This window comes from Leucoraja erinacea, chromosome 2 (genome assembly GCF_028641065.1).
Source record: "Leucoraja erinacea ecotype New England chromosome 2, Leri_hhj_1, whole genome shotgun sequence".
Lineage (NCBI taxonomy): Eukaryota > Metazoa > Chordata > Chondrichthyes > Rajiformes > Rajidae > Leucoraja > Leucoraja erinaceus.
The window spans coordinates 72,266,163-72,291,832 of record NC_073378.1 but is presented as its reverse complement, the minus strand read 5'-3'; the positions used below and the strand labels follow the sequence as shown (position 1 = coordinate 72,291,832).

The 25,670-nt window shown below is 44.3% G+C and overlaps 1 protein-coding gene across 1 annotated transcript in view; it reads right to left on the bottom strand.

Annotated features, from left to right (window-relative positions):
• Window positions 1-221: 221 nt before the first annotated feature.
• Window positions 222-25,670, bottom strand: part of LOC129710992 (cadherin-6-like) — a 205,733-nt gene continuing 180,284 nt past the window's right edge. Inside the window, exons 11-13 of the mRNA XM_055658329.1 lie at window positions 25,116-25,233; window positions 16,279-16,530; window positions 222-4,964 (exon numbers count right to left, since the gene is read on the bottom strand). Of these exons, the coding sequence (XP_055514304.1) occupies window positions 4,474-4,964; window positions 16,279-16,530; window positions 25,116-25,233 (861 nt within the window). The 3' untranslated portion in view covers window positions 222-4,473. The remainder of the gene's footprint in view (window positions 4,965-16,278; window positions 16,531-25,115; window positions 25,234-25,670) is intronic.

Below are 25,670 nucleotides of genomic sequence, written 5' to 3'. Positions count from 1 at the left end.
ATGTAGTGTGTGGATGGCTTGATTGTTTTCACGTATATTCTTTTCACTGGATAGATAGCACGCAACATACAAGCATTTCACTGTACCCTCAGTACACGTAACAATAATAAACTAAACTATATGTTAAGTCTGCTCCTTGGTAATGTGATGTCTTCTGACAGGGAGAGACGATTAAAATGCACACAAGCCAAATAAATAAAAAGGCTAAGGCTGAATCCATACATAAAAACATTTTATTGAATAGTATCATATAAATAATCCTTGTACAAAATGTTACTTAGCAAAAGAAAATGGACTCTGATTTTCTTCCAATTGCTAAACATACAGTTGCTGCTAACAGTGACTATTATTTGCAGATCTTGAAATCATAAAAAAGCAGGTATCAATCAGAAACTTAAGCAAGGATCCTTCATTGGCATTAGCTATTTTCAGTTGTACAAACTGGCCCAGCCACATTAAAATATTTCACATTAACATAAAATGTTAATAGCCACAAAGTAATTTAAACTCGCAGGTCAATACTATCAAAAGACATCTGACTGGGTTAATGATAAAAATTGGCCTACGTTTAAAATGGATAAGGGGCTATTCATGCAAAAATGAATATATGGAAGATGGAAATACAGCACATCAGAAGTTGCTGTGATTATTTTGCTCCGCATATCTCCCTTCCTCTCTTGAAGACATTGGGGTTAAGATTCACTCTTGATAACTTGCTCTTAATGCACAAGATGGTGTGACTCGTGGTGTTCAGATTTTGAAATTAAGTCAAGGTAATCAAATCTTCAAGGCAGAAAACAAAAGTAACTGCCTCTGGTTTGTGTGCTTGGCGCAAGAGACCAAGGAATTATTTCTACTAACTGACATGCTTGGTTACACAGCTGCCCTTTGGTATTACACATGTAACCCTATGTTGGGTATAATAACAAAAAATGCTGGAGATATTCAGCAGTTTGGATAGCATCTTTGGAGGGAGGAGCAGTTAATGTTTCAGTTTGATGATGTTTCAAAAGAATCCCTCATTCTATTACATCCTAGCACACTGGATAGGCCTCAGCCAACTGGAAATATGGATATAGCTGCAACTGATATTGATTCTTAGGCAAGTTGGACAACAGGTATATCTTCAAACAGGTAAAAATAATATCTGAATTCTATGGCACCTAAATGAGTGAAATTGGTTTATCTTCATTCATTTGTCACAATAATTTCTGTATCTGCTGTACATCAGATCTCTTAGCATAACCTTGCTGTCCGAAGAGATGCTGAATTGATGCAAAGAATTTGATTATTTTCCGTGTCTGGAGATTTAATATACTCTTGTGAGATTGCACTGTGATTTTGACTGAACAAAACTAAAGCACAGAGTGCCCATGTGACACAAACAAGTCACTCAAAAATTCACAACACAAAAGATGAATTCAATGCTAAGATTGTCTAAGCTAATCCTAACTGGACAATGAGTACAGTTATGGATTTTAAAGTAACACCACCTGACGAAAGTGTTTCTTTGTGCATGAAACAGAGCAAATGTATGCAGAATGTACTTTCTCGCAGCTCAGTTTTCCAACACGTGGAAATATGTTTAATTGTACTGGGAATTAGTCCAATTCAAATATTATTGGAATATTTTAGCATGATATATGTAAAATGCATACATATTGGAATGCTTGCAGTGTTTCATTTCTGTTTCTTATATAATCAACAACATTCCTCCACCTTTTTGTGGAAGCATGAGATTTTAATTGCCATCCACCAATTATACCTCAACCCCTTGGGTATTTTACTTTGGTAGAGATCAAATGTCTTGCCTTGAGACCTTATTTCTCCTCAGACGTGGGACCTTTTTTCCTCTCCTTCTCTTGGTTGGAGGTTGAGGCTACAGTAGAGCTAATATAAATTACAAACTGCGCACACCACATGCACAGGGGGTCTTTATTGCTCAACTCTACTTTCCCCAGTAGTGTTCCTGCAGCTGGCTGTTTTTGTTTTCTCTTTTCTGTTGAAGTGGACTTTGGAGTAAATATAAACTGCTCTGGGTCTATCTGGCACAAAAACCTTTAATGTTTAACCTAAAATGGTGAATCAAAGAAGCTGGCAGTGATATTGCAGAAAAGCCTTATCTTACAGGTTTACACAGAATAGGTAAATTGCTATTATTAAATTGTTAGAATCCTTTCACAAAAGTGTAGTACATTAAGGACATGTGTACCTTTAAATTCTTGTTACTACAAAACCATCATATTGGAACAATGAGAACAGGAACAATGGATCTTTGAATCCAAACTAAAATTCTATTTGAAGTATGCCTACCACTTTCACATCCATTAATAATTCCATCAAGGTCATTTTCCATGGTTATGTTTAGAATGCATGGAAAACAATACATTGGGTTTTTTTTTCTCTATGGTAATCGGCTTCACTTGCTTTGGGTGCTAAAGGGTTAATGACTTTTCTTGGCTTTCCTTCTAGTAACTCCTCACTTACATTCCCAAGTGGTTATGACAAACCGTGTTATCACCTGTGCTAACACGATAAATGTCCAGTACAAGCTCTATGTGTGGAAAATGGAGCGCTTGGCTGCCGCTGAGATTATCACAGAATGTGAGAGCTTGCTTATCTTAATTAAAAAACGGGTAACATTTCAGTCATTATACGTGGAGTAACATTGAACTTCTAGAAATGCGGATCGGGTTACTTGATAATTTGTTTCCAATCCAGCCCTTAAGCTAATTAAAATTGATGAAGAGATTTATGACTTCATATTCCAGCCTTAGAGCTTTGGATGATTTGGAATCTGAGCTCCTGTGGGCCAATCCTTAAATATAGGATCTAAAGGTAAAACAACTCTCCATCTCACATTCTCCTGCCACAGTGCCAACCCTTTAACTGATGGGCACAATGTAAGACCACACGTTGTCCTCACCAATGTTTTTAAATGCAAATGTTCCATCTGAAGCAATAAGGCATTCCAAAGATTATTCCACACTTTGCCCTTCACCAAATCTTGGATAGCAAAACAGCAAAAGTGTCCTCATTTCACCAAAGGATCACTTGGGCCTCTCCTCTTGGCTCAAAGATGTGATTTACGTTATCATCCAATTAAATTGTCCATGATAGATGTTGCAAAGAGGATGGGAGAATTCAAATGTTATTTGTTGAAGTCCTTTGGAAGGACTCAATTTAACAATGGTTTGTAAGCTCCAGACAACTGCTTAGGCTTTTGGAACAGTGAGGTTGGCATGTATTTATGGGATAATTTAATCGAGATGAAGCCACAGTGACAATTCATGATGACAATGGCCAACCAACTGGGCTAGTTCAGTCTCACGTTTCATCGGCCATCTGGAGCTGTGAAAATGTTTTCCTCAATCTGCGGGTAACAATGCTCAAGTTGAATCATGGGTGTTTCCTCATAAATCCACGGTTCTGATCCGATTCTTGGTTTTGCAACAGGACTTGAGATCTGACGTCGTGAACCAAATGGGGACCTTGTATCATTAGGTTAATGTGTGCAGTGTAACTCTGCTGCACCCCAAACTGTCAACAACACCCAGCCAATTAGTTTTAAGATGCATCTGTAGTGATTTACATCCATTCTACATAGTACAGCTGTACTATATGTATACATTGGTGTATATTGAATCTAAATTACAGTACAGTACATTATGAAAGAAAACAGTTGACTCAACCACATGTTCAGCTCAAACATCTAATTCACTAATTTTACCAAAGGGATGTGCTGGCCAGCAGGTGTGCAGGTCAAAGGCTATAAACCTGGGATACAACCAGCAGGTTTCTTGTTAGACTAAGTCTTGTAGTTCAGTGGCACACACATGACTCACATAATAATCTTTCATCTCTCAGCCAAGTGCTTGGTTTGATGCACATTCTGATGTGTTTCCCAATCAAATTGAATGTGTTACTTGGTTGCCGCTCCAGCGAATATGATGTTTTTTCCTCTGTATCACAGTAATTTGTGATTGGAGAAGAAAGGCAGAAGCCAGAAAACAAGGATCATTATCAAGTCTAACGCTTGCCTCCAACCTGGATCACCCGAACCATCAAATTCTACCTCCGGCTGTTTTTACGAACTTGTTCTATGCACATCCCTATTTTAATACATTTTGTATTCTTCTGTGTAGACAATAATACCTGTGAAGTATTTCTATTTTAGAAACAAAATAAACAATATAACACGTGTGTCCACTAGTGCAACAGTGGATGGTGTAGGCATATAGTTACTGTATAAATTCTCATAGAATTATCATCTTGGGGCTGCTCATTAAATGAAGCAAAAGTTACACACTTCACACTGGAACCATTCTGAAGCCATGAATCTATGAAATAAAAGTCCAACAGTACACAATAAATGTCTTAGTGAGATAGATTTTGAAAAAGTACTGGCCCGCATGTTTACACAGCAATACTCTGTTCTGTTGAAAGCTCAATTGAAGGGAATGAGTTTTCTCGCTAAGAGTCCCTGTCACTGTCGTCTCCACCATACATGTCTGACAGTTTTTTGAAGCGAGGTCCCCAGTCACTCAAGTAATCGTAATCTTGGTCTGTCTCTGTGGTCACTGACTCCAAGGAGCTGAGTGACTCTGCTATGGAACCATTTCCTTCATAGGCGTACGTTGCTAGAGAATCATAGGGAGGGGCACCGGGATCTGTATCATTGTCCTTTAGCCTCTGATTAATGAAATCTCTGACGTCGGTGTTGTCTGGTATTCGTGGGGTTGGCCGGGGTAGCAGGAAGTTCTCGGGTTTGATATCCCTGCGTAATTGCGTGTCTTCAATAACCTCCGGATTCCTCAGCGTGCTAATGTCAAAGGCCTGGGTGTCCTCCTCACCGCCACCCTCGTCGTTGTAGCTGACAATGTTGTCGCGGATATCCTCTTTGGAAATGATAAGAGGCTCTTTCTTCCTTTGCTTTCGCATGGCGGCAAAGAGCACCACAATGACTGAAAGTAAGAAAATAGGTTTAGTAACTTAGGTAAAATAGTTATTGTAACCGAGACACCAAAAGAAGCGGGAGGGGAGGGATGGATGGGTGGAAGGGGGAAAGAGGGGTCTAGGGAACCAGATAAACAAAGGAAGAAGAGGAAGAGGAAGGCCGAGAGAGAGAGAGGGATAGAAGGAAATACAGGAAGGAGGGTGGGAACAGATGTATAAAGATATGGAGGAAAAGACGGTGGAGAGAGGGGGATATGGGGTAGATAGGGAAGGGGGTGGGAAAGATGGAGAGGGAGTGAAAGAAGAGACCTGTAAGGTAGGGGAAGGTAATAAGTCGAGAAGGGGGAAGGGAGATCCAGGAGAGGTGAAAAAAGCAAAGCAAAGGTAGGAACTAGGAGGCTGCAAGAAGGGAGGGAAGGGAGGAGAGATAGAAAAGAAGGTGGAAAATGGGAGTTACCCTAAGTGGAAGATGGGGAGAAGGTGGGAAACAGAGTTGAGGAGGAAGGAAGAGATCTAGGGAAGGAGGGAAAGAATGGGGAGAACAAAGAGTGGAAGATAGAGGACAAGATAGAGATAAATAAATAGGAGGGGATGAGGAGAAATAGGAGAAAGGGAGGTGAGACTGGGTAGAAGAGGTTGGAGGGAAGGTGAGGAAGTGGGAGAGCTGATGAGAAGGAACATAAATAAAATAAAGCAGAAGGAGGAAAAAGGAGGAATGGAGGGGGTGGAGAAGTAGAACGGGGAGAAGGGTGTGGAAGGGTTTAATTGAGAAGGGGGAATGATGGCAAGGAGGCTGCAATAGTAAGAAAGGGATTGGGTGGAAGGGAGGGGATGGTGGGAGGGATAGAAGGGGAAGGAGAAAAAAGGGAAGGAGAAATTGAATGCAGGATTAAGGAACGATTGATGGATAAAAGGGAGGTAAGGGGAAGAAAAGGAAGTGGAAGGGATTGGAAAGAGAAGATAGGGAGAATGAAATACAGGATAGGAAGGATGCAAAATTATGCCATCTATGTTACAGTCCAACAACCCTGGTCAACTGTATGTCCTTTCAACACCATTTGAACCATTCATTAGAAAATCTCTATCAAACAGAGAGTGCAAGTAGCAATTGACCTAGACATAATTGCTCTTCACACTAAGGAACTCTAGCCTTCAAACGTTTCCTAACGTCACTTCAGTAGATTGGGTATTGCATGTTAGCTAATTAGAATGCTTAGTAATTATAACTCCGCCTAATTATAACATTCAAAGTGTAAAAACGTGCCCACTGCCTGCCAGTAGCTGCAGTAGTGAGAACGAATGTGTGATGTACTGCTCAGATGATAATGACCTGAACAATAAAGATGCTTGTGCTTCAACCCGTGTGAGATTCAGCTTGGCACGCAAATTACGCGACCACGTGGTCGCGTTGAGCCATGATGGTCCCGCGTGACTTCATTCGACCGCACAGCCGTGACTTCATTCGACCGCACAGCCGTCTGGAGCGCGTGACGTGTGTCGAGACTCTTCTTCAGTCTTAAAGAAGGGTCTTGACCCGAAACGTCACCCATTGCTTCTCTCCAGAGATGCTGCCGGTCCCGCTAAGTTACTCCTGCATTTTGTGTCTATCTTCAATTTTCTTGGCTCCGCTCTGGGAGAAGAAGTAGGGGCGCATCCGGACTGCGATGGCCGTGAGCCCCAGGCCGAGTTCGGCGATTGTTTGCCTGCTTCTGCTGCTGTTGGAGGTGAGACATTGCGTTGCGCCAGGGTCTTGGGTCCGACCCACTTTGGCCGTCAGTTCCGCGACAGGCCGTTGGCGCACGAAGATTTTGGTCACTACAAAAATTTTGGAGTTTCGCGCGATGTCCCGCACAACTACATACCCCTTCGCCCTTCTCAGTGGGACCAGACCCGCACGGCCATACGATGCCCGAGTGCCTCAAGGCAACCACGAGGTCACGTAATTTGCGTACCAAGGACACGTAAGTGAGACAGGCCCTTTACATGGTGTCAGATAATTGTGTCTAGCCCGCATCTATTTACCGCGATTTATTTTGTTGATCAGTTTTTATTTGTGAGTGTTTTGTTGATATGGCAAACTGTTGTCGAAAGGCGAGCCCACTCGTGTTTGAATCCGATATCGCCGAGTGATGGCAAATGTTTGAGCTCATTATATCCGCATTGTTCACCAAAACGACCCCGACGATCTGAAGGCATCGCTACTGTTGAATCTAGCGAGTCCGGAAGCTATGATCCGCGCTGACTCTTTAGAATTTGCACCAGCTCACCTAGACACGAATGGTCTGGTAGTGGTGCTGGCTGAGACTATTGATAACCCAACGGTTCTGCTGAGAAAGTTTAGAGAACTGTGTGAACTGCCGTCTAATCGCATCCTCGAGAGGACGAGATTCATTGCCCGACAGCAACAGGCTGATGAGCCCTTGGAATGATTTATCAGCGATCTGAGACAGCTCTCGATGCCAATTTGATGAGTTGATGAATGAGCTAGTATGGGACAAGATTGTGGGAGGAATGAACGACCGCAAATTAGGAGCCAAACTGCTGCGGTACGCTGAGCTGACTTTGGAGCAAGCGATTCATGCATGTCAGATGGCAGAGACTGCAGCACCACTTGCTGATTTTGGATAGCGTTAACCCTCAACAGCAACATAATGTGAATCTGGGTAGTTATTCTCCACAAAGATTTCTCACTGCATCCCGCAAAGATCAAAATGTGCCTGTCACGAGGTGCTCTAACTGTAACTATTTCCACCCCAGGGGGCGCCAATTTTGCATAGCCCATGGGAAAGTATGCCATAATTGCAAGAAACTCAACCACTTTGCCAATTGTTGTCGGTCTAGTGGGAATACAACTACAAGGACGAAGTTGCACCTGATTCAACAGGACCCGTCTGACTCTGATTCCCAAGAGCAAGACAAAGCTTCCCATGGGAACAACTCTGATAACACAGACACTAAATCTACCACACTTTCTCTAAACCTGCACACCCCAGGCAAAGTGACTGATCCTGAGGTCACCATGATAATTAATAATAAACCTCTGATCGCCAAAGTCGATACGGCGCCAGAGCAAACGTCATGTCACTCAAAGTGTTCAACAAGATAAGAACCACTGAGCTCATGAAAAAAGACTCCTCCACTCTACATGCTTATGGAGGGGAAATTCTTCACCCATTGTGTAAAGCTGATTTGAAATGTACTATCAACGAGCAGACAAATAACTTACTCTTTTACATTGTCCAACCAAGTTCAGAAACCCTGCTTGGCATTAATGCATGCCATGACTTGGGTCTGGTTTATTTTGGGCGTGCTGTCCACAAACACTGTTTGACAGAGGAACCAACACAACAGATGCTATCCAACTATAAGGACTTGTTTGACGACAAACTCGGCAAACTGCCGACAATATATAAGATCACTATTGACCATACGGTCACCCCGATTGTTTTTGCACTTCACCGCGTCCCCCACGGCATGCGAGAGAAAATACATGACAAACTTAAACGTATGGTCTCTATCTGAGTTATTGCTGAGGTCAGTGAACCCTCGGACTGGGTCTCCACCATGGTCGTCACCACAAAGAAAGACAAGAAAGAATTACACATCTGCATCAATCCTAAAGATTTGAACACAGCAATCAAACGGCAACACTATCCGATGTGAACCACTGAGAATGTAGCGGCACAGATCGGCAACACCACGGTATTCTCAGTCCTTGATGCCAAAAGCTCGTCTGGCAAATCCCGTTAGACCGTGCGTCATCTGCACTAACAACTTTTGCTACCCAGTTTGGCCGCTACCGTTTTTTAAGAATGCCCTTCGGTATCAACTCTGCTAGTGAAGTCTTTCAACATGCAATGGAACAGCTATTCACAGAATATCCTTCTGCCTTCATTGTTGACGACATCCTAGTATACGGCCGAGATTTGACCGAACATGATGCTAACCTACGAAGAGTATTGAACCGTGCCAGAGATATTAACTTAAAGCTGAACCCTCTGAAATGCAAGTTCAGAGTTCCCAAAGACACATATGTCAGTCACGTGTTCACCAGCAACGGGTTACAGCCTGACCCATTGAAGACTGCAGTGATTAACGAGCTACCAGTACCAACCGACGTCACCAACCTACAACGATTTTTAGGCATGGTCAACTACTTGGGCAAATTCATCCCAAACCTCAGTGAACTATCAGCCCCACTATGACAAGTGACCCACAAGGACAACACTTGTTCCTGGTACCCACAACATCAACGAGCTTTCGAGAATTTAAAATTACAACTCACTAGTGCACCAAAAAACATCAATCTGCCTGACACAATCACCTGCGATGCAGCCCAGTATTGGGTTAGGCACAGCATGCCTGCAAACATCCTGCAACGGTGACGTGATGCCCATATCCTACGCATCACGTACCCCGACTGATACTGAACAACGATACGCTAGAGAAGGAACTGCTTACCGTGGTTTTCGCCTGCTCAAAATTGAAATACTTTATTTTTGGCAAAACCTTCACGGTCAAGACTGATCACCAGCCACTAGTCACCATCCCAAGCAAACCTATCCATGCTGCCCCAGCTAGATTTCAACGCATGATGATGCAGCTACAACTCTATCTAGAGCCCCATGCACCACCAGCGAACAACACCCATTCGAACAGAATGAATTCTCTGTCCTAAAAGTCTCGTTCGTGCCCACCAACCGCCTGCGTCGCCTTGCCGAACAAGTAGCTGCAGATAAAACCTCCCAGCTACTGACTTCCATCATTAAAGGCGGGTGGCCAAACAAACAGTCTAACACCCCTTTTGAAATACGACCCTACTTCCTGGTACGTGACGAACTAGCACTATAGGATGGAGTAATTGTCAATGGTCACAAGTCATCCCGTCATCCTTGAGAAACGAGTATTATGAGGATATCCACAGTGGCCACCCGCGTGTGGATGCTACCTTACAGCGTCGAAAGAAATTATCTACTGGCCCGGAATGACCAAGCACGTTCGGGAGAAAACATAATCGTGCGACAGTCAAGCACCGCACCAGCAAAAACCACCTCTCCTGCCTCAACCAGCTCCCTCTCTTAATTTGACTCAACACGGGAAACCTCACCCGGCCCGGACACGGAAAGGATTACCATGGTCATCAGTTGCTGCTGACATCTTCGATTGGCATGGAAAACACTATCTCGTGTTAGTGGACTCATACTCTAACTGGTTTGAAATTGATTTTCTGCCAACAAGAGATAGTAGTCCAAAAGCTCAAGATACATTTCTCTGTACATGGAATTCCAGCTCGTCTCCAGACTGACAACGGGATACAATTCACCAACCAAAAGTTTAAAAACTTTGCAAAGAGGTGGAACTTTCAACATGTCACCAGCAGCCCTGAATACCCACAGTCCAATGGACTTGCCGAGCGTGTTGTTCGGTGCACTAAACAACACATGGAGCGCTCCTACCTAACCAAATCTGATGTCTACCTGGACCTGTTGAACCTGCAAATTATTGCAAGAGATAACATTCTAGGCTCTCCAGCCCAGCGCCTGATGTCCCGCCGAACACGACCTCCACTGCCCGTCATTCAGGAACACTTAAATCCTAAAGATTGCCCCCCGCCATGATACAAAAGCGCGTACAGTTCAATCGAGATGCGCATAAACGAAGTTACGACAAGACCAGCAAACCACTTAAACCACTTATTCAAGGTCAAGGACTGCAGACGGACAAACGACATACCAAACTAGGGTACATTTACGGCCCCTCAAAGGAACCGCTTCCTACCTGGTCGATGTCGATGGTACAATCTATAGACGCAACTGTCAACACCTCCTTCCTGTGAAGGAACGGCGTCCGGCGCTCCAGGGTCCTGATGCCCTGCCGCTCAAGTTTAAAGTGAACACTGTTCCAACCGTTCCGGCATCTGCTGCCACCAGTCCCATCCACTCCCCGTGTCAGTCTGCCCCTAGGGTAACCGGCTCCCCGGTGTCCCCGCAACGGTCTTCCTTGAGTTCCCCCACGGTGTCTCCTTACAGTCCATCGGACTCACTGAACCGTGCCCTCAGCTTTTCGGAGGAAAAGGTTGATAAAGCAGCTCCATACCGTACAAGGACTGGGCGGGTAAGCAAGGCACCCATTACACATGGAAATTATGTTCAACCCCGTTATTACTAGATGTGACGATTTGTGTTTAACATTATTATTTACTGGTTGTAGTTGTAATGCCTTAATTGCTTTTTCATTTATACGAGAAGAGATGTAGATTGGCTATTGCATGTTAGCCAATTAGAATGTTTAGTAATTATAACTCAGATTCAGATTCAGATTCAATTTTAATTGTCATTGTCAGTGTACAGTACAGAGACAACGAAATGCATTTAGCATCTCCCTGGAAGAGCGACATAGCAAACGATTTGAATAAATAATAATAAGTGTCCGGGGGGTGGGGGTGGTGATTGGCAGTCACCGAGGTACGTTGTTGAGTGGAGTGACAGCCGCCGGAAAGAAGCTGTTCCTCGACCTGCTGGTTCGGCAACGGAGAGACCTGTAGCGCCTCCCGGATGGTAGGAGGGTAAACAGTCCATGGTTGGGGTGAGAGCAGTCCTTGGCGATGCTGAGCGCCCTCCGCAGACAGCGCTTGCTTTGGACAGACTCAATGGAGGGGAGCGAGGAACCGGTGATGCGTTGGGCAATTTTCACCACCCTCTGCAATGCCTTCCGGTCGGAGACAGAGTAGTTGCCATACCATACTGTGATGCAGTTGGTAAGGATGCTCTCGATGGTGCAGCGGTAGAAGTTCACCAGGATCTGAGGAGACAGATGAACCTTCTTCAGTCTCCTCAGGAAGAAGAGACGCTGATGAGCCTTCTTGATCAGAGTAGAGGTATTGTGGGTCCAAGAGAGGTCATCGGAGATGTTGACTCCCAGGAACCTGAAGCTAGAAACACGTTCCACCTCCGTCCCGTTAATGTGGATGGGGGTGTGCGTGCCGCCTCTGGACTTCCTGAAGTCTACAATGAGCTCCTTGGTCTTCTTGGAGTTAAGGGCCAGGTTGTTGTCAGCGCACCATGCTGCTAAGTGCTGGACCTCCTCCCTGTAGGCCAGCTCATCGTTGTTGGTGATGAGGCCAATCACCGTTGTATCATCTGCATACTTGATGATGGTGTTAGTACCATGTACAGGTGTGCAGTCATAGGTGAAGAGGGAGTAGAGGAGGGGGCTCAGCACACAGCCCTGTGGAATGCCAGTGTTCAGGGTGAGGGTTGAAGAGGTGTGCTTGTCTAACCTCACAGACTGGGGTCTGTTGGTTAGAAAGTCCAGTATCCAGTTGCAGAGGGAGGGGTCGATGCCCAGGTTACCGAGTTTGGTGATCAGTTTTGATGGTATAATGGTGTTGAATGCTGAGCTGTAATCGATGAACAGCATTCTTACGTAAGTGTCTCTGTTGTCGAGGTGGGAGAAGGCGGAGTGAAGTGCCGTTGAGATGGCATCCTCCGTACTCCTGTTCTTGCGGTAGGCAAACTGATAGGGATCCAGTGTGGGGGGTAGGCAGCTTTTGAGGTGTGCCAGGACCAGCCTCTCGAAGCACTTGGTGATGATGGGGGTAAGTGCAACTGGGCGGAAGTCGTTGAGGCTTGCCGCAGTGGAGTGTTTTGGCACTGGCACGATGGAGGTGGTTTTAAGGCAAGTGGGGACAACTGCTTGGGCAAGTGACAGGTTGAAGATGTCAGTCCAGACGTCTGTCAGCTGCGCAGCACAGGCCCTGAGCACGCGCCCGGGGATGCCATCAGGGCCAGCAGCCTTACGTGCATTAGTCCTACTCAGTGCCACGTACACGTCGTAGGGGATGAGTGTGAGGGGTTGGTAATCAGCAGGGAGCACAGCCTTGATGGCAGTCTCTAGATTGTCCCTGTCGAAGCGGCCATAGAAGTGATTAAGCTCCTCAAGGAAGGAGGCGTCACTGGATGTGGGGGTGGTGTTGGAGGGTCTGTAGTCCGTGATGGCCTGGATGCCTTGCCACATGCGTCGGGGGTCGGAGTTGTTGTTGAAGTGCTCCTCAATCCTGAGCTTATGGCAGTGCTTGGCCTTCCTGATGCCCCTCTTCAGGTTAGCCCTGGATGAACTGTAGGCTCGAGCATCGCCTGACCTGAAAGCGGTGTCCCGTGCTTTCAGCAGTAGCCTGACCTCGCTGTTCATCCATGGCTTCTGATTCGGGTATATGGTCACCTGTTTGAGGGAGGTGACACTATTGATGGTGGAGTTTATGAAGTCCAGAACAGAGGATGTGTAGGAATCAATGTCCGTGTGAGAGTCAAGGGTGGCCTGGGCTGCAAACACCTTCCAGTCAGTGTTTCCAAAACACTGCTGAAGTGTGAAGTCCGCTTCCTCTGACCAGACTTTAACTGTCCTCACAGTGGGTTTAACCCGTCTGATGAGTGGGGAGTACTTAGGGAGCAGGAACAATGAGACGTGATCAGACTGACCAAGGTGGGGGAGGGGGATGGCTTTGTAAGCTTCGGCCATGTTGGTGTAGACTTTGTCCAGTGTCTTGTCTACTCTAGTGGGGAAGGATACCTAATTATTACATTCATAGTGTAAGAACTCGCCCATTGCCTGCTAGTAGCTGCAGTAGTGAGAACGCGTGATGTACTGCTCAGATGATAATGACCTGAACAATAAAGATGCGCATGCTTCAACCCATGTAAGATTCAGCTCTTTACAACTTCTACAAGCCCTGGCTCTTTTTTTCACCTTGTTCTCTGATCCTCATTACCCCACACAGCAGAAACAATATCTTTCAGCACCCCTATGTGTTGTTGAAAACGTCAAGCCTCTCATTTATCTGCTAAATCAAATGAAATATAACTCTTGAGCATATGATCCATTGAATGTTGCAGGGCATACTGGCACTTGATAGGACACAACTAAATGGAACAAATAGCAGACCCATTGTTCGAAAAATTTCATAACTCACTAAACATCAGGAAGGCACCAGATAATTGGTAAAGAACCAATGTGTCACCCGTGTTTAAAAAATGAAACAAAAGAGCCATTATCTATAGGTTTGTTAGTTTAATAGCTATTAGAGTCATTAGCCAAAGAGAAAGTAGTTAATAGTTTAAGTACGTGACAATAAACTAAACTCAACTCACAAGAAACAAAAAAATCAATAAGTTGCAAGAAAACTGACTGCAATTAAACCAAGTCAATGTAGTTTTATGTAAATCATGTTTGACAAATGTGTTCAATTTCTTTGAGGATGTGGCGGGGTGAGTTGACAAAGGAGAACGTGGAGAGGTAGTGTTTTTAGATTTGCAAAGCGAAATGACGAGGTGCCACATAACAGGCCAGTGTTGAAACTTACAATGCAAATTGTAAAGATAGTGACTCAGTGGGTCAGGCAGCAACTCTGGAGAAAAAAGATTGGTGACATTTTGTTTCTTCTGGCTGAAAGAGAAGGATGGGGGGGGGGGGATTGGTGGTCTAGACCAGGATTAATCAGTGCTGGCCACAAATGACCTTGTGCATGGTGGTGTCCTGGTAGACCCATTGTGATGCCCCAGGGCAAATGAAAGTAGGGCCCACAGTCATCCCTGGAAAATCAATGGAATAAATAGGAGTATGACCTAGTTGTCAGGGCACTTGTGTCAAGACTCCTACTTATTGACAATAGCTCTGCCTTCAATGCCATAATCCCAACCAGGGTAGCACAGTGATAAAGTTGCTGCCTTACAGCGCCAGAGACCCGGGTTTGATTCTGACTCTGGGTGCTGTCTGTATGGAGTTTGTACGTTCCAACTGTGACCTGCGAAGCTTTTCTCTGGGCTCTCCGGTTCCAAAAATGTACAGGCTTGTAGGTTAATTGACTTGGTAAAGTGGTAAATTGTCCCTAGTGTAGGAATATTGTTTGTGTGTGGGGATCACTGGTCGGCGCGGATTCCGTGGGCCAAAGACCTCGTTTCTGCGTTGTATCCCTAAACCGAACTAAACTAAACCCATCTCCAACTAGATCCTTGAATCCCTGATCCAGTCTGCAATTAGTAATGATAGGTGACAAAACATCCCCCATGTTAATTCTCAAAATCAATCCCCACATAACAGCGTTATCAGCCCCTTTCCACCTGTGACTGCGCCGCTAAATTCTACTCTAAATCCATTTGCAAATGGCACTACAGAAATGGGCGGGATCTCAAACCAAGATGAATTGTTAAGAAACATATAGTTTGTCAATCCGCAGTGTCTATTATTAGAAATAGTTCTTAACCAAAGAGTTATGGAGGGTTATGGTCTGAGTGCAGGTAGATGGGACTAGGGGGGGAATAAATAAATGGATTATATACGAGTTCAGCACGGACTTGAAGGGCCGAGATGGCCTGTTTCCGTGCTGTAATTGGTATATGGTTATATTATATTATAGAGTCCAGCACAAATCGCATGCCTATTCTGTAGGCTGCAACAAATGTTGAAAGGCTCAAAAACTACTAGCTAAGCTAGAGATGGTGTGAACTTTCAAAATAATGCACCAAAAACCCGCGTAAACCTACTCATTTCAATATGATACAGTGGTTATGGAGGCAGTGGAGGATGATTCCATTAAGACTCCACATGAATAAACCCAAGAGTGCCAGATTATATACATCAGGAAGGAATTTCTCATGAGGGAAAAATGCTAAAGCAAAAGCAAAAGCACCATGTGCCTACTTGTCCTGTTGAGAAAGCAGCATTTTAGGGAGACTCCTACATTCTTTATTTTCACCTTCATGGTTACAATAATTTTCACACAGAGTATGGAATGAGCTGCTAGAGGAGGTAGTTGAGTCATGTGCTAAAACAACATTTAAAAGACACTTGGACAGGTATATGGATAGGAAAGGTTTACAGGGATAGGGATCAAATGCAGGCAGGTGGGACTACTGTAGATGGGACACCTTGGTTGGCATAGGCAAGTTGGGCCGAAGGGCCTGTTTCCATGATTCTATACCTCGTAACCACATTTACAATCTAATTTGTATAAGCAGCAACCAGATCTTGCCATCGCTTTATATTTTTCATTTTAACCACACGTCATGGCGAATGGGAAAAAAGTGGTTTCTCACATGTCAGATTTTCTTTAATCTCTTCCTGACATCTTTTGCAGCATCCGACAGACTCAGGTGCTCAAATAAATTCCGCTAAGCCGACTGCCTTTTGTCATTCAACATTGTCATTCAAGCATTAAGTGGTGTTCTCCAGCATTTTTGTGCAAATGTACCCTTTCTAGCTCAGAATGACAGGCAGGAGCAGACAAAAAACTGAAATGGAAGTGTGACTGATTAAAAAATAACTCACCGAGCAGAATAATGATGCACAACAGAATGGCGATGAGGGCTCCTGTGCTGAGCCCAGGAGGAAGGATTATAGCTTCAGTATTGCAGGACCGCATGGTGCCATCACTATCACAGGCACACACTCTAATCAGAAGAGTATTGGTGCTGCTCTGAATAGGATGTTCCTTGTCAGAAATGAAAACTGGCAGAAGGTAGGTGTTCATTTCTTGACGGCTAAATCCTCCCCTCCTGGTGAGAATTCCAGCTGTATTATCTGAAAGTAATATTGAATAGGAAAGAATCAAGCAGCGATCATTTCTGTCCTTCTCCCATTCCGTTCACAACGGCAAAACAAACACTGTAACAAAAAAATGATTAACAACCTTTCACCATAAAACTTATGTTTATTTTTTGGCATGTTTTTTTTTGTGCACAAGGGATTTTAGGATTGCCATCTTATATTATAATAATAATAATAATAACTTTATTTATAAAGCACTTTAAACAACTGCAGTTGCCACAAAGTGCTGTACATGAGAACTCATGGACAAGAAGTTATTACAAACCATTAAAAACCGTAAAACAAAGGACTATAAAACAGTAAAAATTAAAAGACATTAAAAGCACTAAAAACAGGAGCAATGTCTCAGCCAGTGTCGAAAGCCAGAGAATAAAAATGAGTTTTTAGGGTGGATTTGAAGATGGACAGTGAGGGGGCCTGTCTGATGTGCAATGGCAAGGTGTTCCAGAGTGCCGGAGCAGCAACAGAAAAGGCTCTATCCCCTCTGAGCTTCCGCTTAGACCTTGGTACCTCAAGGAGCAGCTGATCAGCTGACCTGAGGCACCGGGCAGGAGCGTATGGGTGGAGCAGCTCAGAGAGGTAAGGCGGGGCGAGCCCATTCAACGATTTAAAAACAAATAAAAGAATTTTAAAATGTACTCGAAAGTGCACTGGGAGCCAGTGAAGGGAGGCCAAAATTGGGGTAATGTGCTCCCTCTTTCGAGTTCCGGTTAAGAGGCGAGCGGCAGCATTTTGAACCAGCTGGAGACGAGCCAATGAAGCTCGTGCGACTCCAGAGTATTCCATCTTCCAACCTTCCATCCATTTGTTGTAAGATAAATGGCCTGAGCTAAGGATAACAGTTTTACAATGTGCAGAACACAATAAATTTGATGATTCAGTGAGCAAGATAATCTTTGTTATTAGAATAAACAGAATAGATATTATAAGAGTTGTGAACTTCTTCTTATCGAGCCCACATATAATATTAGAAGTTGTTCAGCCAGAGCTGAACACACATCTCGGCATCTGCATACAATGGTGTCTCTCTTGTGCATCTTGTGGTGGTGGTGGTGGAAAGATTGGTGGAAACAGTACCACGATGTGAACGATCTTTCCTTGACCCCAGAGTGTGAACTGCAAGAATCACAACAATGCTCTCTTATCCTCCTTTCGAAAGAGAGGAAACAGACTAAAAGATCGAATCAGAGGATCTGAGGGCCTGTTATCTGGTGAAGTGAACCATTTTCTCTCTGCAAAGTCGTAAGGGTGATATACTTCTCAGTACAGGCAACCTAGCCAGGCAGGAGTTGATATGTGCCATAAGCAACCTCTCAAAACACTTCATTACTGTCATTAAAGCAGGTCACCATGCTCTTCTTGGGTACTGGGAAGAAGGTTGCCCTTCAGAAGCAGGTGGGAAGCTCGTACCGCAGAAGCGAGAGGGTGAATATGTCCTGGAATACTCTCCAGCTAGTTGGTCCCCACAGATCTTCAGCAGCTGACCAGGTATGCCACCTGGGCCGGACATTTTTCATAGATTCACTTTCTTGAAGGATGCTTTGACGTTGGCCTCAGAGACAGAGATTACAGGGTTGTTGGTGGCTGTGGTTGCTCGTGTTGAGGCATGCACACAAGTCTCATCCAGAAATTATATGTTGTTGTCACATATGCTATCTGGTTTTGCATTGCAGATGGTAATAGCGTGCAAGTAATAGAGTGATACAGTGTCGAAACAGGCCCTTCGGCCTAACTTGCCCACGCCGGCCAACAATGTTTCAGCTCCACTAGTCCCACTTGCCTGCACTTGGTCCATATGCCTCCAAACCTGTCCTAGCCATGTACCTGTCTAACTGTTTCTTAAATGATGGGATAGTCCCAGACTCAACTACCTCCTCTGGCAGCTTGTTCCATACACCCACCACCCTTTATGTGAAAAAGTTATCCCTCGGATTCCTATTTAATCTTTTCCCCCCTTCACCTTGAACATATGCCCTCTGGTCCTCGATTCCCCTACTCTGGGCAAGAGACTGTGCATCTACCCGATCTATTCCTCTCATGATTTTGTAAACCTCTATAAGATCTCCCCCTATACTCCTGTGCTCCATAGAAAAGAGACCCACCCTACTCAACCTTTCCCTACAGCTCACACCGTCTAGTCCTGGCAACATCCATGTAAATCCTTTCTGAAACCTTTCAAGCTTGACAATATCTTTCCTATAACATGGTGCCCAGAATTGAACACAATATTCTAAATGCGGTCTCACCAACGTCTTATACAACTGCAACATGACCTCGCAACTTCTATACTCAATACTGTGACTGATGAAGGCCAAAAGCCTTTTTGATCATCTTAGGTACCTGTGACTCGACCTTCAAGGAACCATGCACCCGTACTCCTAGATCCCTTTGCTCTACAACACTACCCAGAGGCCTACTATGTACTGTGTAGGTCCTGCCCTCGTTCGACCTCCCAAAATGCAACACCTCACACTTCTCTGTATTAAATTCCATCAACCATTCCTCCGCCCACCTGGCCAATCAATCCAGATCCTGCTGCAATCGTTCACAACCATCTTCACTATCTGCAAAACCACTTTAGTATCATCAGCAAACTTCATCAGTAACAAGCCCAGCACCCAAGTCTGAGGCACACCACTAGTCACATGTATCCAGTCTGAGAAGCAACCTTCCATCATTACCCTCTTCTTCCTTCCATGGATCCAATTTCCTATCCATTCAGCTATCCCTCCTTAGATCCCATGCAATCTATCCTTCCAGAACTGCCTACCATGCGGCACCTTGTCGAACGCCTTACTGAAATGCATGTACACAACATCTAACAGCTCTGCCTTCATCAACCTTTTTGGTCACGTCTTCAAAAAAATCAATCAGATTTGTGAGACACGGCCTCCCACGTACAAAACCATGCTGACTGTCCCTAATCAGCCCTTGTCCATCCAAATGCCTGTATAACCTATCCCACAGAAAACTCCAGTAAATTACCAAATACAGATGTTAAGCTCACCGGCCTATAGTTCCTAGCATTTTCCCTGCAGCTCTTCTTGAAAAGGGGTACAACATTTGCCACCCTCCAATCTTCCGGCACGTATCCTGTATTTAATGACGACTTGTAAATTTCAACCAGGGCTCCCGCAATTTCCTCTCTAGTTTCCTACAATATCCTCGGATATATCTGATCAGGCCCCGGAGATTTGTTTACCTTCAAACACGACAGTACCTTCAGTACTTCCTCGACAGTAACCCTGACTGCTCCAATTTCCTCCATCGTACCGTCTTTCTCCTTGGTAATTACAGAGGAAAACTAGTCATTTAGGACTTTGCCCATCTCCTGTGGCTCCACACAGAGGTGAATGCTTTGATTCCTCAGAGGTCCCACTCTCTCTCTCTAGTTACCCTTTTCCCCCTTATGCATTTATAAATTATTTTGGGATTGTCCTTAATGCTACCCACCAGAGCTATATCCTGGCCCTTTTTGCCCATCTGATTTCCTTTTTTAGTTTACTCCTTAACTCCTGAAACTCCTCCAGGGATGCACTTGCTCCCAGCTGCCTATACCTGTCCCTTGCATCCTTCTTGTTTTTGACTAACGTCTCAATTACCCTCGTCAGCCAAGCTTCCTTACATTTGCCTCCTTTGCCCTTCACTTTAACGGGGACATACACATCCTGGGCTTTCTTCAGTACACTTTTAACATCATACCACTTGGCCGATGTTCCTTTCCCATCTAATAACCTGCTCCAGTCAATTTGAACAAGACCTTCTCTCACACCCTCAATGTTGGCCTTTACCCCAGTTGAACATTTTAACACGTGGACCCTCTCCGTTCCTATCCATAATTATCTTAAACCTAATCATCCCAAAAGGCTCCTCCACACACATTTCATTAACTGCCCCTTCCCAATACTAGATCCAGTGTTGCCTTCTCCTTTTTTGTAAACCAGCAAGATCTGCCACAACTGTTGAACATCCACCTGTGACTACAGCTAGATCTGGAATTTTCTCCGTTACATGGAGGTCTTCAAGGGGTCATTGTACAGTACAGCATAGGAAGGGAACCCTTTATACTGGAGAAGACTGGCCTGAAGAAGAGACCTGTCCTGAAACATCACCTATCCATGTTCTCCAGAGATGCTGCCTGACCCGCTGAGTTACTCCAACACTTTTTGTCCTTTTTTGTAAACCAGCTTCTGCACTTCTTTGATTTTTCAGGAACAGGCCCTTTGCCCCTCAATGTTTGTGCAGAACATGGTGCCAAGTTAAACTAATCTCCTCTACCTGCACATGATCCATATCCCTCCATTGTCTGCATATCCATGTGCCTATCTAGTAGCTTTTTAAACATCATTATCATATCTGCTTCCACTACCACCCATGGCAGCATGTTCCTGGTACTCACCACAGTGTAAAAACTACTTTCTCCAAACATCTCCTTTAAACTTTCTTCCTCTGACCTTATAGCTTTAGACTTTAGAGATACAATGCGGAAACAGGCCCTTTAGCCAACCGAATCCTGCACCGACCAGCGATCATCCCATACACTAACACTATTCTTCACACTTGGGACAATTTTACAACTTACCAAAGATTATTAAACGACAAACCTGTATGCTTTGGGAGAATATTCTCTTGCATGCAGCCTGCAAAATGTTGCTTCCCACCATCACCATCTTTAGCCATCATTGGAATTATCAGGAAAAACTCCATAACTTTTAAAATTCTGTTTTCCTCGGTGTTTGTAAGACTGGGGAAATGGCAAAATTCCCAAATCTTAATGCCTTGGTTGAGGTCTTCTGTTCTTAATGGGATTATCCGGTTTATCGAGCTTTATTGAAACTATATGAAATTAAGGAAACTCCATCTTTGAGACTGACTGAAGAGTTCATTTGTACAAGAACGTGTTTAATACTGAACAAGGTGCAATTGTGCTTTAACCTAGGATTGTGTCACTGTAATTAACACAATCCTACATATTAAATTTAGACTTGCAGAAAAAACAGAATGGATCTCTGCCATGGCTCTTCCCCGCAGAGTACCACTGCAGCCTATTTGACGTACCCAGCTTAATTCCCAGGTTCTCTTTTGACATGCTGTTTGCGAACTACAGTTTGCATATGCCAACCGAGTCAAATTTATATTTTAGAAACTCTGAACTGAGAGTCACAGTGGTGAGAGTTCACATCAGACCAGCTGTTGCTCTTTGTGTGAAATCTGGTGCATGGCTGGTCAGGGGAATTAATAAAGGACACCACTGGAAGTTTCTTAAAGGCTGAAGTTAATTATTCTGTGATTAAGAATAAACACTGCCTCATTTCCATATGAATTATACTGATTTTTTCATACATTTCTGAGCAATAAATAACCCTGTATTTACCTAGAATATTTAAACTCGCTATATTTTCTTACCAGGTACATGATCACAAACCTGCTCGTGAAGGCTAAATATTGAAATTTAAAATCACTGATATTATTTATTTTATGACAGGAATGGCAAGAATGTTCTTCATAGCAATAGATCATCTGTGATTGATGGGCATTGTAAAACTAATCTAATCCAACATATATTATATATTAATGTGGGGACAGGACTATGCATTCTTAACTGAATCTTGGGGCTTTAAAGCTTGGTAGTTCATGTATTCAGTCAGCATCTCCCACAGTTATCATAACCTTATATTTTCCTCATCTACTCTCTTGTCTCTGTCTATTTGTTTCGCTACTAACTTAACTATCAAGTAAGAGTAATTTAGTAATGAGAAACTAAAAGGTGATATTTTACCTCTGGTGATACGCTTTGATATTACTTCATGATTTATTACAGGTACTGACAAATTAATTTGATTCTTCACATTCCTTGTAATTTTTGCTGGATTTTATATTCTGTCTCTGTAACATTCACCTCTGAGTCCAGAAATGTAGATTCAATCCTGGCTGCAGAGACGTGAACACAGAGACTGTCGTACTGAGGGAGGGCTGTGGTGTCTATCAGAGGAGATATCAAACTGTGGATCCATCTCTGTCAGATACAAAGAATCCAATAACACTACTATGAATATGACAAAGGGATATATTTTCAAACACACTTTATGAATATAAATCTTATTTGCAGAATCCTGCCGAGTACATATTTGGCTGTAGGTTTGTGACTTCACAACAGTGACTACACTTCAAAAATACGATGGCTGGGATATTAAGAGAACTGAAACATGCCAAATTAATAATTTTCAAAACAAATCCTTTTCAAAAATACTCATCCTAATGGTGGCACAGCTGGTAGAGCCACTACCTCACAGTGCCAGACTCGGATTCGATCCTGGCCGCAAGTGCTATCTGTGTGGAGTTTGCACCTTCTCCCTGTGTAAATTGTCCCTAGTCTGTAGGGAGTGGATGAGTAAATGGGATAACTTAGAACTAGTGTGAATAGATGATCGATGGTCTGTGTGGACAGTGGGTCGAAGGGCCTGTTTTCATGCTGTATCTCAAAACTAAAAATAACTAAACTACATTAATTAATATAATTTATGCGGATTTTGTAACAGTTTGCTCTCTTTACAATATTTTTTTTTTAAAGCACCAAGTAAAGCTTATTTCACCAGAGAGAAAACACACTCGACTTTGCTGCATGCTATTTCTACGAAGGTGTTAATGTTATCATTTCAATGGTTGACAATTTAGCAGCCCAAGGATAAGGCTGCTCCTCCGGCTAGTGTCTCCATGAATTTGAGTAATTAGTTTGGCTGTACATTTCAACTGAGCTGCTCCCAGCTGGGATTTCATAAAAGGTACAGTATGGACTGGATGCAACTGTAAATTATTTCCATCCTTTGCTGTTTTCTACATCGGCTGAGTAGGTTCAGAAACCATCATGGCCAGGTCAGTTGACTTTAATCTTGGAGATTTAATGAAAGCTGGTCAAAGCTCAGAGTATTTTGCACTTGGGTACTGACAGCCAAGCTACAGATTGATGGTTGCCTGTTAAAAGCTTTGAAAAAGCCTGCTATATTGGATGGCAGCTAACTCTTATCTACATTTGGCCTTCTGTTTGAAAGCCCAAATGAGAGCAGTGGTGTGTGAAGCGTTGCCACTGGCAGAACAATAAAGCACACTGAAGTGCAGCAGCAGCAGCTGTGGTATATGTTTAAAATGTGGCTTCAACACTAGTAATCATTTCAATACTGGTCCTGTTCTAAGCTTCCACATCTTGGTGGAGGAGCATGGAAGATAGACACAAAATGCTGGAGGAACTCAGCGGGACAGGCAACATCTCTGGAGGGAAGGTGGGGTGACATTTCGGGTCGAGACCATACTCAAGACTGAGATTCGGTCTGAATAACATGGAGTTTACTATCTTCATCAAGTCCATTCAAATGCACAGAATTCCATAGCAAATCATTTATTTTTGCCTCAGTTTGAGTTCGTTATCAGATGTACCGGGATACAGTGAAAAGCTTTTGTTACGTGCTAACCAGTCGGTGGAAAAACTGTACATGATTACAATTGAGCCATCCGCAGTGTACAGATACATGATGAAGAGAATAACGTGAATAATGTTTAGTGCATCATCTGCCATGCAAGATCTCTCAACAAGTACATCTGAAGTTGCAAAAAAAACCTCCCTTTGCAAATACTAATCAGTAAAGTTCACAGATATGCAAAATGTCTGGGTGATGTGCATTGTTGATTTTAAGTGCCCAATTCATTTTTAATCGACATTGCAATACGGTAAATTGAACATAATTAGTTGAGAAGTAGAGAGGGGGGGGGAGAGAGAGGGAGTGAGAGAGGGGGGGGGGGGGGGGGGGAGGGAGGGGGGGGAGAGAGGGGGGGGGGGGGGGGGGGGGAAGGGGGGGGGGGGGGAGGGGGGGGGGGAGGGGGGGGGGGGGAGAGGGGGGGGGGGGAGGGGGAGGGGGAGGGGGGGGGGAGGGGGAGGGGAGGAGGGGGGGAGGGGGGGGGAGGGGGGGGGGGAGGGGGGGGGGGGAGAGGGGGGGGACAGGGGGGGGGGAGGGGGGGGGAGAGGGGGGAGGGGGGAGAGGAGAAGGAGGGGGGGGGGAAGAGAGAGTGCCTTTTTACTTCAACCCAAACCCAAACAACCATTTGCAGGCAGTGCTTTTTTACCTCTAACCATATTTTCATTTTCAAACCAAATTAAGGGTACTCACAGTGCTGTAGACATTTGTCAGTGTCATTCAAAGCTCTGATTGAGGCACACCACACCACTTGCAGAGACTGATTGAGGCACACCACTTCCTGGTTTTATATTCCCTCCCTCTCCCTCCAGCGGGGGCAGCAGAGAGAATGGGGAATGTTGTAAAAACATTAATATCTCTGTCAATTTTCATCGACAGGAAAAATCCTCGGCACACATGCGGCAAAAATCCTCGGCATCTGAGCGATGTGGCCAAAAATGATGGCCGTAGGTGGCGGCGTACTCTCGGAAACCGCAGCACAGAAAGCCAAAACCGATCAAGAACAGAGTTTTAGTAATGTAGATATGTAAGACTCATTAAGAAGGCTCCACTTTGGCTGTGGTTTCAACTGTTGTTAGTTAAAATACATACCTTCATTGTCCTGAACTGTGAAATTAGGATTATTGGCAGCTTCTGGGGTCAAACTGAAGAGGAACCTGGATCCACCTCGTGGCGAGTCTTGGTCCACAGCACTGACAGTTTGTATCAGCTATGTGTAAAATTAATTTAACAAAAAAATCAATATCAGAAGCATTCAAGCAGGTGTACACATACAATAATGGTTATGTCCAAGCAATCCCAGAATAGGAATTGAGTCACACAAATGCAGTAAAACTATGATAATTTACCATCGGACCATTCAGAAATTCTAACCAAGTGGTTCCCATCTGCTCACCAGGGCCCTAATTCCCTTACCCCATCCACTCGCTGTGGCTAGGGTTCCACACTCCCCACCTGCTTACCAGCGCCATGGTGCCACACTCTGCTCCACTCACAGAGAATGCAGATCCTGCGATGATGCTTACCAGCATCATGGTGCTCACTGGGGCATGGGTCACCAGTGCCACCATGCCCACACTCTGCTCCACTCACTGGGGCATGGTTCCCACAGTCCCCACCTGCTCACTGCCACCACCATGCCCACCC